At 35.5% G+C, this 19,383-nt stretch overlaps 1 protein-coding gene across 5 annotated transcripts in view; it reads left to right on the top strand.

The window, feature by feature from the left end:
* Root (ciliary rootlet coiled-coil, rootletin) overlaps positions 1–19,383 on the top strand; it is a 533,338-nt gene that overhangs the window by 355,025 nt on the left and 158,930 nt on the right. For all 5 annotated transcript variants that reach the window (XM_081759610.1, XM_081759612.1, XM_081759614.1 and 2 more), the window contains 3 exons: positions 4,992–5,159; positions 8,203–8,399; positions 17,343–17,508. In XM_081759610.1, the coding sequence (XP_081615736.1) occupies positions 4,992–5,159; positions 8,203–8,399; positions 17,343–17,508 (531 nt within the window). The remainder of the gene's footprint in view (positions 1–4,991; positions 5,160–8,202; positions 8,400–17,342; positions 17,509–19,383) is intronic.

Below are 19,383 nucleotides of genomic sequence, written 5' to 3'. Positions count from 1 at the left end.
CTCGAACTGACTTGTTTTGGCTCGACTGGACTTGAAACTCGATCCGAATTCGTGTCGAGTTGGAGAAAATTTTTCGAGCCAAGTTCTCAAGTTGAGCTCAAAGACATCTGTTTCGAGTCGAATCGAGTTTCAAAGAAAACTCGCTCGTGCCCATCTCTACCCGCGGCCCTTGTCTAATCCCGATATTCTAATGTTTCCTTTTCAGGTTGGTGTACTTAAAACATTAGCCGTTCACAGCGTTCATTGGTTTCTGCATTATTTTACAGAACATTATTTTACCAGCACTAGTAGGCACATATGTCTATATTACCGTGACTTGGGGATACTTTGATCAAATTTTATTTGTAAAAGTCAATATTTCTGTATCTTTCTACATTAGAAAGAACATAACAGATCGGTCTGACTGTATCTACGCAATTGTAAAGTCAAATTGTTTTGTACTTGCCGAGAAAAGAAAGAAAATGTATGTGGGGATACTTTGATCATTTTTGATTTTGTTATGCAATATCAAAGAAAACTCATCGTAAAAGCTAGAAAAAGGAAAAGAAATGTCCGTTAGTGTATCGTAGATTCATATGTAGATGGAGGCATGCGCGCCGACTACGTGGTTGCTCCATGGCTCCAGCACCCACACAAATAATCTTGAGGGTGCGGCGCGCCCACAAGATTTTTAGTTTAGAGCCGAGTTTGAACCCGTTTCTTTTGCGTTAGCCGGGTTACCGACTGAGCTAGGGCACCCCAACTTATTCTTATAGTATCGGTGTATTTTACTTTATCACAGCACAGACCTTTATGACAGTATTCATAAAATATTTTAACTAAAAATAAATCAACCAAATATCGAGACTTTCCTGAAAACATATAGGCTAACACTTCTCGCTATTGCTATGCACCCACATAAATTTTGGAAAGTCGGTGCCGTTGGATGGAGGTAGTAAATAACCAAAGTAAATGACATTGCAAATATGTAGGAACTGTTTATAGTGAGAATATAGCTGCAATAGTGCACATTGGATGATTCGGGAGCTAGAAACATATAACGATACTAAACAGTGAAGCATGTGAAAAAATACGTCGTGAGATGTTCACATAGCTGTAGTTCCATCTAATGATTTGGCTCCTCTTTCAAAGTAACACAAAACATGGTAAACAGAAGAAGAAAAGGTAAGAAAAATGAATAAAAACAACTTTAAATTTCAATCACTTGGACATCTGTATGAAAGACATAATATATGGTCCTATCGCAGTCTACATCAGGAGAAGGGTTCGAAAGGATCTCAACTATATCGTCTGGTTGGATGACGCATACATCAAGTTTGAACTTCCTTTTATTTGTGCCAATCCTTTTGAGGCCTACGACGATTATTTCAGGGTTCAGTGTCTGTTATTTGACATACTTGCAAGTTTTTTTGTTTTGTTTTTTTTCCTTGCTGCGAAGCAAACTTTGTTACAATATACTGACCAATTTCGTAAACCTGAGATGTTGGCTGCTGGGAGACAGATGTTGCGTGTGCGGCATCTCCGGAAAAGGGATGCTCTTTTGTCCCAGGCAAATTAGTGTCTCCTTCTGGTGTAGTTATAGCCGTTGATATGATACATCCAACTGCAACATCCTGTCTTTTCTTCTTTCTGGGTAGTTTGCTTGACGTACCGGTACCGAATCGCTGCTCTTTGAGCAGAGTGGTTAAAGCATCTTCGACACCATGGGCAATCTGTCTGTTAAATACTTGTTCACGATCAATGGGATATATCCAGGGCCGGCGCGAGGGGGGGTCGAGCCGTGCCATCGCCCAGGGCGGCAAGCCTAATGGGCGGCAAAATTTGAAATAGAAAAGAATGCTATCAAAATATAATGCTTCGTAATAGGCTCACGTGAAAAAATAAAATTGTGTTCACATGAGAATGTAATTGAACTTACTTCACTCACATTCAAGAAAATACTCACTCAGGAAATTCACAACATTGCTCCTCATTTTCAATTATCAAACTTCTAGCCACAGGTATCTCGTTCAATATTTCCCTTGGAGCGGCGTAGACAAGATTTTGAGCTAGAGTGCATAAGACTACAAGGTGTATTTTTCTATTTTTTTCTATTCAATAATGTTTTAACGCTCCGCTCCAAGTGTGCGAAAGATACACTCCCACTTGAGACAGGCCGTTCTAGCCTGTAGCATCTAGAGACATTTAGGTTCTAACAGCGAGTTTTTGACCAATTTACAAATTGTTTATTCCGAATATAGTAAATCGTACAGCATATTTTTTCTTGAGAAATGTTTCATTTTTTGTATAGCTAAAAAAAGTTTGACTTTTTTTCTGCGTCAGTTCAACGTTGGGCCATACTAAAGGAACATATTAGCAGTCTCACTTTAAAATCATTAACCACCACAAGGTGGGAGAGCCGAATTGATGCTCTGACTCAGTTATCAAATAGGGGAAGTTTATGATGCCTTACTTCAAATAAGTAATGACAATAGAACATATAGAATGGTCGCCCATGATTCTCTGTATATAGCAAACCAGCAGCGTTACTTTCCTTTCCTTTACTCACTCGTTGAAATGACTTTTTACTTCACATAAGCATAGTAAGCAAAAATCTTCAAAGCATTGATTCTCATGAGTTGGATGCAGTAGGATTTCTTGAAAATATGTCTGGGTACATTGAGAGAAGAAATGATGCAAAATTTCGTTCTTACTCAGTTGATGGGACAGAGTTGGCATCAGCATTAGATATGGATGATCCACGGATATGTAATACAGTGCAAGCTCGAAGTCGAAAGAAGAGAGTTTCAGTGCGAGGCAGAGGATGAAGCTATTGAAGATCCATAAACAAGATACAAGATCGATTTTTATTACAAAGTTCTAACGCTTAGCTATAAGAGAAAGGTTTGAACAACTTAAATATCACGACGAGTATTTCGATTTACTTTACGATATAAGTAATTTTAAAGATATGCCACCTGAAATTTTGTCTGAAAAGTGTACTAAACTTGCCAGCATTTTAACAAACGAAGAATAGAAGGATATTAACCCCATGATTTGAAAGACGAACTAAAAGTGTTATCCGCTATAATTAAGCCTAAAAGTTCACCAAAAGAGACTTTAAAAATAATTAATGAACATAACTTTGCTCCCAATGTCAGTGTTGCACTTAGAATTTTGTTAACCTTACCAGTAACAGTGGCAAGTGGAGAAAGACGTTTTTCGAAACTTAAGCTTATTAAAAACTATCTACGTTCTTCCATATCTTAAACACGCTTGAGTGGTCTAGCGATGATATCAATAGAACACAAATTGGCTAAAACATTGGACTACGCGAATGTGATAAAGGAATTTGCTTATATCAAAGCAAGAAAAGTTCCTTTCAATTAAGGTATGTTAAATTTATGTATCTCTATTGTGTTTTAGTACATTATAAGGCTTAGGCTAATCACTTAGATTTACCGTAATATTTGATTTACTAATTATCTTCTTGCTCCATACTCTATTGAAAACGCCTTTCGATATAAAATAAGCCTAAAAATTAAAATTCTTAGTCATGACTAAAGTATATTTTTTAAATTTTATTTTCTGTATGCGCTGCTGTATATTACAGATATACAGCGAAATCGAGCATACTGAATATTGTGTCAGTATAGAGTCGTTTAAATATTACGTAAGCATTCCAGAAAGATAGTGCATTTTCTTTGTTTACTTTTCCATTTTATACGTGTCTTTAAATGACACTTGAACGTCATCTGTCAAAATAAGGTTTGCGGATTAAAGGGGCGGCATGTGAAAGCACCGCCCAGGGCGGCAAAATTGCTAGCGCCGGCCCTGGATATATCCCACACGTTCGGAATCCATTGATCAAATTTATCTTGATTGCTGATGTCATGTTGCAATTGTGATCGTGAGTATGTGTCGCACGTGCTCACTACTGCTTTATTACTGCTCGATTACTGATTACTACTACTCGTCTACTGCTTGATTAATGTTGCCTCTATGGTGTGATCGAAGTTTCTCCTTCAATTTAATCTTTTCTACAACGTACATGAGCACATTCATTTTGATTTCATGTTTTTTTCTATAGTCCCAGAGCTACCAAACACAAGCTATACTCAATTTAATTGGTATATATTTTGTACATACCTTTGTAGATGGGAAGTTTTGCAGACGTTAGTTACGCTTACAAATTTATATGTATTTTCACTGAAGATAAAGCACTTTCTCGTAGTACACATGCGAAATGGTCAACAGCTGTGCCGTCAGTACGTGACGTTATTATTAGGGCTTCCACTTCGCAGAAATAACTACGATAAATGTTCTGTTGGTGCTGCTAGGTTACTCTCTATTCACTTTGGAAGTTTTGATCAAAATATCCCCATGTTAAAACATATCTCCTTTCCCTTACGTTTCATCTATGTAATACTTATCAGCCGTTTGTACGCTTTCAGTTCATGGAATCGGGAACTTTACACCGGGTAATAAAAATCGTAAATCGTTAAATAGGTATGATTACATAACGTCATGTAAGAATGAATACTGAGGGAAAATGATGAGGATTGTATAAAATGACTTCCCAATCAATATCGTACTCAGGGGTGAATATTAGATGTAAGAAGGCTCTCTTTTCGAATTTAAGAATTAGGACAGGGTAAAATGAATTAAATCACTTTCAAGTCAAAATATGTCTACCAAATGCACTCTACATTGTAAAATTATTACATACTTTTTCCCTTTTATCATAACACCAGATTCATCTTTAAGATTGTATTTTATGTATTTAGCCAGTGATTCCCTTCCCAAATAATCCGTACAAATAAGCGCCACTGCAATCAAATAATGTGATATTCAGAAGTGCGGTCAAATTTTAAATAGGAGAATTAAGACTATTATTTATTTATTTATTTTTATTTATTTATTTATTTATTTATTTATTTTTTGCTTCAAAATGTTGTTTAATTTGTTTCAATATTTAAAATGCTTGAATGTATACTGTGATTTTTAATCAGGGAGCTGGAAGAGCAGGCGAGGATGAAAATGCTGATAACTTACTAAGACAGAACCAAGAATTGCGCCGGAGGCTGGAAGAGGAAGCAGCAAGCTACAAAAGACGGTTGGAAACCTACCGACAGGCTCAGCAACATCAAGCAGCTTTGGTTAGCCGTTTGCAAGCCAAGGTAATTCACTTCCAAGATAAAAGGTCATTACAATTTAGAAACAAGAATTCATTGTTTGTTTATTAAGTTTTGCGTTTCATTCCTATACTCAGTACTAAAATACTGTAGAAACTTAATAATTCAATATTAACAGTAGTATTCGCAGATGTGTAGGCATCAAGTCAGTTGCGACAGTTTCCTACAATAATGTTTTTTTTCTTTTTCTTTCTTTTTTTTTTTAATTTCAAAATGTGTGCTATATTTCACTTTTGTAATGCAGTTGAAACTCAAAATCTCTGATTATAAATGGAATGAAAGAATGAAATCTTTCAGTTTAAAGTATCACGATTATGTCCCTTACGCGAAGACAGACAGATAATTAAGACAAATGAAAGATGATGAAATAATTTGTGGGAAGATAATGTGGGAGGAAACGGGAGTGCCCTGAGAAAACCCAAGGACACGATGTTGTCCACCAGAAACTTACTTTGCTGGATATTGAACCTAGGACCTTACGCACTATAGTTAAGCGCTCTAACACTGAGCCACTGCGCTTCATAAATGTAATAAAGAGATTATATCAGAAAAGCAGAACATACTACCGCTGTCCCCCATTTCGATTTTCTTTTTCAGAGAAATGACGTATTAATGAAATATTGATTTATCAACAAAATCGTTAGAGCCATTTTGAGAAAATCGCAGTTTTTTACTTTTACCTTTCAGTAAAGTACCCTTAGTTTTAGGGTAGGAAGAATATTTGGAAAGCTCCTCTGGAGCATCACACGAAAACCTTAAGCTTAAAATTTGCATTACCTCTCCTACAGGAGGCTCAGATAACTGTCAAAGAGTGGAAAATCAATTCTACATTAAAGAGTACAGTAGAAAGAAAAGAGGAACCAAAGAAGCAGTCAAGACTGCTCTTAATAAATCCATAAGAAATGACAAATGACAGGGCAAATTGGGTGCTATGAAACGAAATAATAAATAAATGGGGCAAGTATGTGTCAACCCGCTGAAATTGTAAATGTTCGTGTGCCATACTCTTCTATTCAAATCCTGTCAATTTTGACGCATTGCTGTCATTCGCTGCTTGATATTGCAATTTTCAGAAAGAACAGTGTACATTAGAGTTATAGTACTAATGATAACTGGCGACTTTCTTGGGGGTTTCAAAACATTTAATGAATGAAATGCGTAATGTGCACTCCTCTGGGCTATGGAAAATTATATCTCTACTCAAGAAAGCCTACTTCTATAATCACTAGAGACAAAATACATGCTGCTAATCAGTTCTATTTCCTCGTAAAAATGAATTAACAAAGCTAACTGGTTCGAGTAGGCAGTAAGTATTTGGCTTCAGATGAACTTAGATATGGATCGGATTATGGCCGACTATCAATTTTCCTTTTTTTTTTTTAAAAAAAAAAATATACATATGTAACTTACACGATATGTATATGTAACGATAGACTTTTAAATAAATTATATTAAATAATATTAAATTGCTAATTCGTTCGATGGACTTTTTTTTTATAGATATATTCATGAGGTTACACAGCAACTTATATGACCACCTTCTTAACATACTCTCTTTATCGTTATACACTCCTGCCAGCGGTGTGTCAGCTTCAGAAAACCTTCCTGGAACCAATTGTTTGGAGTCCCACGCACCCAAACTTGGACACGTTGTTCAAGTTCATGAACATCTGCAAACCAACGACCACGCAGAAGTTTTTCAATTTTCCTGAACAGGTGGTAATCCCTGGGAGCCAAGTCCAGAAAGTAGGGACGATGACAGTACTGTAAACCCTAGTCTGGGTGATCAATGGCAGTAGTGGTTCCCGGCTGATTGGAGGATTTGAATTATCGTGTTGCAGAAGCACTCCTTTCGCCCATTTTCCTGGTCGATTCCTATAAACGACACGATGTAACCGTCTGATGGTCTCCACGTACACTGCACTGTTAATCGTGGGTCCATCTTCCAGTTAATCGGTCAAGATAATGCCTTTCATGTCCCAGAACACTGTAGCCACACGCTTCCCAGCTGAAAGTGTTGTTCGAAATGTCTTTGCCAGTGGATTATCATGAAGTTTCCACTGCATTGATTACTATTTCGTCGTCGGCTTATAGTAATGGAGCCAGATCTCATCACCAATCATAGGCCTAGACATGCAATCTTCGGGATCATAATCATGGTGTTGCAAAAGTTCCGTGCACACGTCCACACGACTTTGTTTTTGCTTTGCATATAAGTTTGGGAACCTATCTTACACTGACCTTCCCCAACTATAAATGGTTGTGCACGATGCGCTGCAGGGTGTTTCTGGCTAGTCCTGTGGCAGCCTCCATTTCAGAGACTGCACTGACTATAATACTTCCTTTATTTCCATTCGTACACATAATTATGTTATTAGTTTTAGTACGAAGAAAAATAGCTTACAAAAAATTGTTAAATCATCAAACTGACTCACAATAATCGAGTTTTGTCTTGTTTAACTCTACTTTTATTTTAGAACAAATTTGAATTTTCCAAATAACTCTTTATATAATATAATAGTTTAGTACTGAGTTATGTAATAGTTTAATATTAAGTTAATTATTTTATTTATGTTACATTTCTATTCTTATTTTTCCGTGTTTCATTTTTAATGGTAAAATAAACCAACTTTTAAGTTTAGTGTATCGATCAATGGTGCCAAAGCACGACTAAGTGAAAAGATTTCGACTGAAGAATCGAACAGGGGTAAAAGTGAGGAGGAATGCGGGATGATGCTGTTCCCTTACTTCCAAAAATATCTATTGCATCCCTTCACTTCCTTAAGATAAAAATAGGCAAATATAGGAACGGGAGACGGCGTGACGTCATCCGTCTCCCTACCTTTTCAGATCCATTTTTAGCCGTGGGATTGAATAAGTATTAAAATATAGCTACTGAATGGAAAAATGAAGTACTACAAATTTATTTTATTAGATTGGTGAAGTATTTGATACTTTTTACTCAAAAATGCTTTTGCTTTGTAATATTTTTACCTTAAATAACTATAAGTGTATTGTTATTATACAGGTACTACAGTACAAACAGAGATGTGCCGAATTAGAAGGTCAAATGTTGGAAACAACCCACTTGCCAGAATCACCAATCAGACCAGTGCCAACCACACCATCAGGCTTGGAAGCTGCACAAGCGCACTTACGAGAAAGAGATGACCACATAATGGATCTGGAAAGTGCTCTAAGGAGACTCGAAGAGGAAAGGAAAAAGTAAATATGCCAGTTTTTAAAATTAAAAACTATATAGGAGCGGAATATTGAGTAAAAATATTTAAAAGTGAACACTCAATAATTTGTTTATTTTATTTGTTTCACTTAGAGAATAGGTCGAAATAGATGAGGAGTCTCAATCATTGCAGTTAAATTATGAATGACAAGCATATCAACGATAAACAGATGATTGTCTACAAGATAAAGATGTTTGTACTTGTAGGTTTGAATTTTGGGTTTCTGAATAGGCAAATGATTAGCATATGTTTTATTTATTTATTTATTTATTTATTTATTTATTTATTTATTTATTTATTTATTTTTATGGAGTTTATCATGAGTGCACGTGCTGGAAAAATGTAATTCACATTTCGTGTTGAATTTTAGATGAACATCACATGTTGCATCTCGGGTGAAAATGATTAAAACCTGACAAATGGGTACTTGTATCGATTATGTGTTGTAAATGCTACACTCTATGGGTTGTATATATGGAACAGATACTAACTAACTCTAACTAACTCTAACTAACTCTATGGACTATGGAACCCGGGGGTTCAATACCGCGTTCACAAAAGCTCTCCACTGACTTCTATCCTTAGCTAACTGCATCCAGTTTCTACTTTGTATTCCAATCTCTGCGAGATTCATCTTAATATTGTCCTCCCATCTGAGCCTAGGTCTTCCTAATGGTCGTTTTCCGATTGGTCTTCCAGTCAAGACTTTGAAAGCGTTTCTACTTTCTTCCATTCTAGCTACATGACCCGCCCACCTAAGCCGCCTAGACTTGACGACCCTAACAATGTTGGGTAAACCGTATAAATTATGTAGTTCCTCGTTATGAAGTTTCCGCCATTCCCCTTTCCCGTTCCTGTTGGGTCCGAATATTCGTCTCAGGATCTTGTTCTCAGGATCTTTCAGTCTATGTTCTTCCCTCAGAGTAAGCGACCATGTTTCGCAACCATACAGAACAACAGGCATCATTATCGTTTTGTATATTTTAAGCTTCAGATTCCTCGACAGAATTCGCGACGACAAGAGAATTTGAACCGAATAGTAACACGAATTCCCTGCTTTTAGTCGACATTTAATTTCTTCGTGAATATGATTTTCCTCTGTTAATATGGATCCTAGATATTTGAAAATATCCACTTTATCAAAAGTATTATTTAATATTTTAACGCATCCATAACTTGCTGTATTACGGTCCCGACGCACTTCCATGTATTTAGTTTTCTCTGCATTTACTTCTAAACCCATGTCCCTGCAAGCGTTTAGTAAGATCTCTGCATTTCTTTCTATTGGTCTCCTATCATCCCCTATTAAATTTATATCATCAGCATATGCCATCGTTCAACTGTAGGCTCTGGTTGCTATCTTTGATTTTCCTTATGGCGTATTCCAGAACAAAGTTAAATAATAATGGCGACAAAATGGCGACAACGCATACAACGCTGGAACAGATACTTGAGAGAAAAATAACTTTAAAAGATCAAGAATTGAGATGTCAATTTATGACTGGAGGAAATATCGCTCCTTGCACGAAACTTCTTTGTCAGATTTATGAAAATAGTGAGGTGTAATTAGAAGAGATTTTGGGGTATTTATGTCGTTTGAATTTGGCATGGACAGCAATTGAGTGTATAAGTTGCAAGAAATTCAACAAGTCTCTTTTTATTTATTTACAATATAGTTCACCTTTTGTTTCGTGAAGAGAAAACGGTTTTATTGAAAATGAAAGATTGAGAAGTCATGAAAATATTAATGTTCCTTTCGATTACAGTTACAATTTCCCTTAACTGAAGCAAGTCGTATCCAGGGGAAAAAATTAGAGTGGACGATTTGTCTAACAACAATTATCTTTGGAACTAATATGCAGCAAATTTATATGTTAACCAGTCAACGTCAAGTGAAAATTTGCTCTTCTGCTAATGCTAAACATGGACAGCTTTTTTTTTTTTTTTTTTTTTTTTTTTGTAAAGTTTTGTTTTTGTCTATTATAGCGACTAAAATTTGCTACATGGGCGATTCAAAGATTTGTTTATCAACTCTTATGATGTTCGCATGTTCGGTAGAACACGAATGGGATCATATGTATATGGTATTAAGCATTGCATCTTTGGCGCATGACTTTTACTATCCCCCATTTTCTGTCTTCTCTATTAAATTCAACGAAATCGATGAAATGGAGATAGGGGCATGGGGCATGTGAAATACTAAAACAATGGGAAATTTCCTTGAAAATTCAATGATATGTTAGTTGTACCATTTATTTATTTATTTATTTATTTATTACGTTATTGCATTTTATATGTTAAATGGTATATTAAAACTTATTAAAAATTGCTTGCCACCCATCTTTCTCTGAAAACCCCTGTACTCTTATCCATAATCTGAAGTAAATGTAGTAAATATGAATCTGAACATCTGTTAAATCCAGTATCTTCTTTGGTTGTTTGTTTCAAGCCAAAATACTAAAAGAACTTGCGTATAGTTGTGAAAATAGGATATTTTAAAGAGAGATGTATGACGAGCTTTTTTAAACAAGTCTGTACATGAGTATGTTTCAGCATGTGTTCAATATGTTGTGTTTTTGTAATACACGAATGCATAAGCGTCAGCCCCAAACCATATGAAATTTTCTTAACGTCTTTACTTGTTGATAGGACAATCTCAAGTAAAATTGTGCTTATTTCTTCTAATTCGAAAGCACTGAACTGAATGTATGGGTTTCCCTCAATAGGGAGATGAAAAAAAAAAAAAAAAAAAAATATCTACAGCACTTCTTCAAAATTATTGGGGGGTGTTGATATTTTGAACTCGTACTTCTAGATTTGTGGTATTGAGAATTGTGATAAATGCTCTCCTCTCCAGAAAGTGGGGCGAGAACAATATCAGGAAAGCCAATTGTTTGCAGCAAATTGACTTTTGTGTATTAAAACTTGAGATAAACGAATAACTGATTATGTACGGTGCATCGTCGACACTTAAATTTCAAAATGTTAAGAGCCATTTACCATCAATTGACAGCTCCTGATTGTCGGAACAACCTCCTATACTCCAGGGGAATGGGAATATAAGATTGGATCAACAGTCGATACGTACAAATCAGTGAATGGAATTGGATTCAACATTAGATACGCTTTTTGTGACTATCACGAAGGTGACATCTGTGCCTTCATCAATTTTGATCATACACTATACTTCACTGGTTCGATTATTTTATTGAGCTGCCTCACCATCATCTTGATTCATTATATACAAAAGTACCCCTTGTAGGGAGTAAAACCCTTCATAAGAGCGATACCAAAATTACTTAAAGTATTATTTCATTCCTAAGAATTTCAGGGCAGTGGGTCTGACCTCCAACATACCCCACTTGGTGCGACCTTAGTTGTGAAGATGAAAGTAATTAATGAAACTACGAAAAATATATCTTTTAAAATCGATTTATTTGTTTGAGTGTAACATTGCCATTTCAGCACCAAGGCTATGTATTACGTTGACCTACAGCTTAACGTGGGATTTGAATCACATGTATCCTCAGAACACTTACGTCGGGTCTCCAATTACGAAGTCAGGAAAAGTAGTTATTCTTCAAGTTGTATTTATTAACAAAAATAAAGTAAATACTAACTGGTAGAGTGTTTCGATACGCGACTGATATCGCTCAGTTCGACTGATAAACGAACAAAATGGACGGAGAGAGTAACAAACGAAGATGTTTTAAAACGAGTAGAGAGAAGAGGACGCTTTTAGCCAGCATCCTTCGTAAGAAGAGAAACTTAATTGAACACATCTTGCAAAGATATACTCTTCTTTATGCTACCATAGAAGGAGGGAGGGAAGGAAAGCGAGGGCTAAGAAGAAGAAGAAGAAGAAGACAGCTTATCGATGATTTGAAAAATAAAACAAACTATTGGGAGTTAAAAGAGGAAGATGAAAATCGAGAAACGTAGAAGAAACTTTTTCAGGCACGAACCTAAACAAGAAAGAATTCATTAGCCCCAGGATCTGCCAAAAGGCAGAATACTGGGTCATTCCATATCAAATCATCCACAGAAACAGGCATTCTGCACCCGACCATCTCAGAATTGAATGAAAATTGGTAGACTGATAGATTGTTGGATGCTGATTCCAACGAGCCCAACGGTTTTGAAATCCGTCCACTGGATCAAAAGTTATTAGCTTTTGAAATTTAAGCTTAAACTGCAAAAAAGCAGTCGCGAATCGCGTTTTTTGCTTGAAGGTCATAGAGGAAAATGGGTATAACTTCCTTTGTAATAAAGATAGAGCCATGATTTTTTTTTATTTTGAACTCATGTAATTTACTTTCAGGTAAAAAAAAGATTGAGTTGTAATTCCTCCAATGGAATTTATTATGAGTGCTAATGCACAAGAAAAGGAGAGTTGAAAAAGATTAACGTTTTTTAATCTTTAAGTTCCCATAACTCATGAGCCCCACTCCCAATTTTTATGAATTTTTTTTAAAGATAGCTGACAACATGTACAATAATCTCAATGAAAAAAATTGATGGGATCTCTAAAGAAACACAGAAAAAAATAAAAACTGAAAATTCCTTATTTTTTTATAATGAGATGAATATAGGCCTAGTTAATTAACGTAAAATAGGCCTAAATACCACATTCCTTGTTAATAATGCATTAAAAATAGTACTAAATGTTCTTAGCAGTGTCCACTACTTACACATCACACTGCAAGAAACTTGTAACAGAAACACATAAATATTGTTAAAAAAAAACATGTTTAAAGTGTAGGGTACTTACACTCTAATGCCTTTGCACATATTCTGCCCATTTTTTGCCACTATTTACTGGAAGCATCTGACAGCTTATATGTTCTTCCTGTAATGGTAGTGATATCCACAGGTGTTAATATGTTGGTGAAAGGTACAGGCCATGCGTCCGTATTTGACGGCCAGTAAAAAGAAGGAGATGGCCCATGAGGGTGCATGAACAGGAAATCAGCATTTTCATCATCTTCCTGAACTTTTGTTATGATTCCAATAAACCAATTACCCATATAAACACATGCGCAATAGCTATTCACTGACACTGTTGGCATAGGAAGGTCTACTGACAATGTAAAACTGGATGTAACACTGAAATTCTCATCACTGCTTAACATTTTAGCACCTATCTTCATCTCTGAAATGTGTTGAAAATAGTGCAGACTTCTAGTGCCAGGAATTGTTCATGCTGCCGTGAATCTCTTCTTCAGTTTTTCTCGAATGGGAGGCATATCTTCTTTTGCTACGTAATAAAACAGAACACCTTTTATGTGATCTCGACAGTATTCATACATGGCTGCTGTATTCATGATATGTCCACTTACAGTCCTTTGTAGACTTGCTTTTGTGACAGAGCGCTTGATAGTTCCTCCAATGCCATTGCAAGGCGATTTGCCATGGCTTGTTGCGAAGAATGACCACTTTGCTTTCAAATTAAAGTCTTCCTCATGATGGCACAGATTCAAGACGATTTGCAGTTCTTCTTCTGACCCGCACAACCGTCTGTGAAATACTCAACTTCCACCACTTTTGGAAGTTCGTTTCTGATATACACTGAGAGTAGCCGTTGTGTCTCGAAGACCATTGGAACATCATGTTCCAAATCATCGCTGAGAATGGAGATATTCTTGTGTTTGAGAGTTCCGTCTTGTAATAAGTAACGCATGTGTGTAGAGTGTGTAGAGTAATATGGGATGAAAATAAATGTTAGAAAGACAAAAACCATCGTGATTGGAACGAAGGGGTCTGTGTCAAATATAAAAGTAGGAGGGGAGAAAATAGAACAAGTGAATAGTTTTCGATACCTGGGTAGTATTCTTAGTAATAACATGAAGTGCGAACGTGAAATAAAAGCAAGGATAGGAATGGCGAAAGAAGTCTTTAGGAGGAAGAAAAGTCTGTTTTGTGGGACCTTGAATAAAGAGTTGGGAAAAAGACTCATAAAGTGCTTCGTGTGGAGTGTTGTACTGTATGGAGCGGAAACGTGGACATTACGTAGTGACGAAAATCGACTGGAAGCCTTCGAAATGTGGGTGTGGAGAAGAATGGAAAGAATTAGTTGGGTCGAGCGGAAAACGAATGAGAGGGTGGGTGAGAAAAGAACACTTTTAGATAGTATTAGGAAGAGGAAGAGAAACTGGATGGGACATTGTCTAAGAAGAGATTGTATTATGAGGGACGTCCTAGAAGGTATGGTGGCGGGAAAGAGAGAGAGGGGGCGAAGAAGACTACAATTAATGGATGATATTAAAACCGAAAGATCATACGCGAAGACGAAGAGGTTAGCGGAGGACCGTGGAGCATGGAAGCTTCACAGCTGCGGCAATAAAGGCAGAATACCTATGATGATGATTATGAATTTACTGAATATGAATTTTTAAAATAGTTGTGCTTTAAATAATGAATTAATAATACTGGTGGTGTAGCATTGATTTACATCCCATAAGCTTAATTTCTAACACCATATTTCTTTATTTGGGACCTATTCCTGGAGAACAGTTCTCCTAATAGAACCTCTTTAAGACATGTTCTAACATTTTCTTTACACGCATTGCAAACATACTGTTTTGGTAGCAAAACTTGTAAGGATTTTGTATGCTATTGGCTTTTCTCTGATTGGAATTTAGAATTTAGAGATTTTTTTTGTGTGTTCCTTTAGAGATCCCATCAAAAAATGGGCAGAATATGTGCAAAGGCATTAGAGTGTAAGTACCCTACACTTTAGACATGTTTTTTTTTTTTTTTTTTTTTTTTTTTTTTTTAACTATTTATGTGTTTCTGTTACAAGTTTCTTGCAGTGTGATGTGTAAGTAGTGGACATTGCTAAGAACATTTAGTACTATTTTTAATGCATTATTAACAAGGAATGTGGTATTTAGGTCTATTTTACGTTGATTAACTAGGCCTATATTCATCTCATTATAAAAAAATAAGGAATTTTCAGTTTTTATTTTTTTCTGTGTTTCTTTAGAGATCCCATCATTTTTTTTCATTGAGATTATTGTACATGTTGTCAGCTATCTTTTAAAAAAATTTCATAAAAATTGGAAGTGGGGCTCATGAGTTATGGGAACTTAAAGATTAAAAAACGTTAGTCTTTTTTAACTCTCCTTTTCTTGTGCATTAGCACTCATAATAAATTCCATTGAAGGAATTACAACTCAATCTTTTTTTTTACCTGAAAGTAAATTACATGAGTTCAAAATAAAAAAAAAATCATGGCTTTATCTTTATTACAAAGGAAGTTATACCCATTTTCCTCTATGACCTTGAAGCAAAAAACGCGATTCGCGACTGCTTTTTTGCAGTTTAAGCTTAAATTTCAAAAGCTAATAACTTTTGAACCAGTGGACAGATTTCAAAACCGTTGGGCTCGTTGGAATCAGGATCCAACAATCTATCAGTCTACCAATTTTCATTCAATTCTGAGATGGTCGGGTGCAGGGGTGTGGATGAGGTGATGTGGAATGACCCTACTACTAATAATAATGAAGTTCAAGAGGAGACCCTTTCAAAATAATATTAAATATAGGAAGACGAATATAATGTAGTTGAAAAACCTAGAGATTCTGGTGATGATCAAGAATTTGCAGAAATTAAGGAAGCCAATGAAGAAGAGAGTATTGTGAAAAAAAAAAATTGTGCGAAGCAAATGTTACAATGAAACAGAGAAAAAATATCATCTTAGGAGAGTTCAACTGTTTAGTAAAAAGTTTAGCATCGAGACTATATGAGACATAGATCTACAGTTTAAGGTGGAATCCGGAATCCGAACTACCCTAATGCATCCAAATTTTAAGGCTTTCCCACCGGGAATCGAACCCGGGCCCCGTACACCAAAGGCGCGCGCTAGGCACTTGATCAGCAGGGAGGGCTAGACGAATTCAAGCCTGAATATGGGGGATAAGCAAATGATTGCACGTGAAGAGCGGATAGACGTGAAAAGCGTGAGAAATGTGATACTTTGATTTTGGCTTAAAAGACTAATGATGTATACCAGAGGACGATGTGAAGGAAATAAATATTAGAAAAGCTTCAGAAAAGAAATTCTAAGCTTATGAATTTGGAAAAGATGATTAACAAGCGAACGCACGATTAAAATAAGGAAATCAGAAAGGAGTCGGGGAAGAAAAACTCAAGGATATTGAGTTCAGTAGCTGCTGTCAAAGCAGTTACAGAGAAGTTTGTTCATGGAAGAGAGAAATTAAGTAAGCTCAGAGAAAACCCAAAATGATGGCAAGTATTTGATAGAAAACGATGGAATCACTTGAATAAACTTTTCTTCTTCTTTCTTTCTTCCTAATGCAGAGCGAGAAGAGAGATTAGAAGCTGGAAAGTCAGTGATTGAAATTGTTGTATCTTTTGTACACTAATCTAGGATTTGGGCGAGAAAAGAATGAAGTGTTTCTATGGAAAATTGAATAACGATTTGTTGCTTACATTTCTAAGACAAAAGTTATTTAAAGTTTACAGTTGTGAGAATTTAGGTGAAAGTTGAACATTAGTATTTTGTTATGGAGGTAAAAATTAGACAATTAGTTATAGTCTACAGTTCAATAGACGGTTTATACGTTGTGAAAAAGAATTCGGTGAGAAAATTATAGATAAATTAGTAATATTAGAATTGGTGTTATAATATTCTGCATCTCTGTTACTTTCTAAAGTTTAAAATAATACTTAAATAAACTTTTAATGCATATCCCTCCAAGAATAAATTTTTCTCTTTCTTTGCAAAACCTGAGTGACGTTTTGAAGTTCTTAAAATAATTTTATTATTAATATTTATTTACCAAAAATATGTATATAGACTGATTAACAACATATTTTTTAGTGAGTTTTGCATATATTATGTCATATAAGTATGTTATTTTAATTTTTTCACCGGGCAATTGTTAATTGTTATATATTTTAGATGTGAGAAGATCATACAGTTAAACACAAAATTACGAGACCAACTAGAGGAGTCTCATCAGACAAATGAAGCTCTGACGTCCGATTTACAAAAATTGACCAATGATTGGGAGCAAATGAGAGAAGAAATGATCCTGAAAGAAGAAGAATGGAAGGAAGAGGAACAGGTAGGAATAAACCCTGTACTTAAAAAACTTCTTATCCTGTAAAATTCTATATTGGCGGGGAAAAAAATAAATGAAGTCTTTCAATTTTAGGTCCCATGATTATACGATGTAGGCCGAAAGAGACGATGGTGATGAGAACGAATAAAATAATGAAATAAAAGAAGTGGGAGGAAACGGGAGAACCTCGAGTACACCGACGCACATTGTGTTTGTCCACCACAAAGCCCACTTGGCGCGAGCTGGAATTGAACCAGAACCTCACGCGCCAAAGGCAAGCGCTCTACCACTGAATCACCGAGTCTGTGTTAGCGGAGTAAATCATGAGGCTTTCAAATTAATCTCACTTTCTATAAACACCTGGAAGAAGTGTCCCGATTGCATGTGATTTTCTGTAAACGCCTGGAAGAAATGTCTCGATTGTATGTGATTTTCTATGAACACCTGGAAGAAATGTCTCGATTGCATGTAATTTGAAAAGGTTTGCTGGATACTGGATTTTACTAGGTAAAACAGTGTGAATACTTGACTTGTGTGTTTAGTATTTGTACTCGTACGTAGTATTCATTTCTAAAATTAAACTAAAATAGAGTAAAATCATGACCCCAATGTACTAGAAGAGTCTTTGTAGTGCGTGTATGTTTAATATATGTATTTTAGATTACGATAACTTTTGATTACAGAAGAAATACTCTTACTTTTTTAAAAATTTTGGTGGGAGAAAACAGTGACTTAAGGTGCTAATACTATCACCTAATCTATACTAGCAGGCTTTGTCGTTGACAAATACTGTGGTTTGGATTCCACGTTAATCAGTATGCCCCGTCTCATATAGCCTCTCTGTTGAAAGGGGTGTTTCAATAAAAATCAACTCAACTCAAATACTGTCTGCGTGGGTTTTCTCAAGGTTTTCCCGTTTTCTCTCACTTTCTCGCATATTTCGTGCATTATCATCACCACCGTCTCTCTTAGCCTCGGAGCATAATCATAGATCTTAAACAAAACAAAACAAAAAAGAAATTGACACTACAAGATATCTTCTAAAGGAAAAATAAGGATATTTCATTTAATAGATTAAATATACATATGTATATTCGTTTATTAATAATCCAATATGGATGTTTTCATATACTTATCACATTGATAAACTTCATTGCAGAATCAATATTTGCTAAAGTAATAAATGTATTTTTCGACTTCTCGTATAGTAGACCACGAAGTCCAATAGTCATCTAGTCTCTTTTTTTAAATTTTCTTTACTGTGTATGAGTTTCTTCGTCTTTCTCCGTTTCCTTAATTTTTTCGGCATTTTCTTCCCGTACATGATGCTGCTTTCTAAAATTAATAATAGAAATACGTATGAAGAATGAAGTAATAGTATATAATAACTGGCATGATCTATTATGGATGAGTATACATCATTGTGATATAGAGAAACTCAATGGTAAATGTATCATGTTTTTAAATAAGGTCCACTATATGGGCTATTCATAGATAAACACTATATATATATGTGTGTATATATGTATCCTTTAAGTTCTTCCGTTTCCTTCTACATCATTTCACTTATTAATAGCATCATTGCTATTAACAGCTATCTTTGTCTCTTTTTTAATCTGTAGGACCTACATAACAAGGAACATACCTAATTGCTGTGTACATTAGGGTGTATCGAGAAAATCCTTTTTTCTAAATGTTAAGATGGTTAGTGCGAAAAAGTCGCCATTTGTGACCCAAAAGACGTCTGTTTTTCAGATTTATTGGAGGTCGTTTAGATGGCGCGCATCGACCTTGAACTTATGATAGTCAATTTGTTATGCAACATGCACAACAATTTCACAAAAAATGTCATTATTTGACTATTTTATGTATCTTTTT

The sequence above is a fragment of the Thermobia domestica genome, chromosome 5 (genome assembly GCF_964235325.1).
Source record: "Thermobia domestica chromosome 5, izTheDome1.hap1.1, whole genome shotgun sequence".
Lineage (NCBI taxonomy): Eukaryota > Metazoa > Arthropoda > Insecta > Zygentoma > Lepismatidae > Thermobia > Thermobia domestica.
Note: the sequence above shows the minus strand (reverse complement) of the source record. Positions and strands in the feature narration are given on the sequence as shown.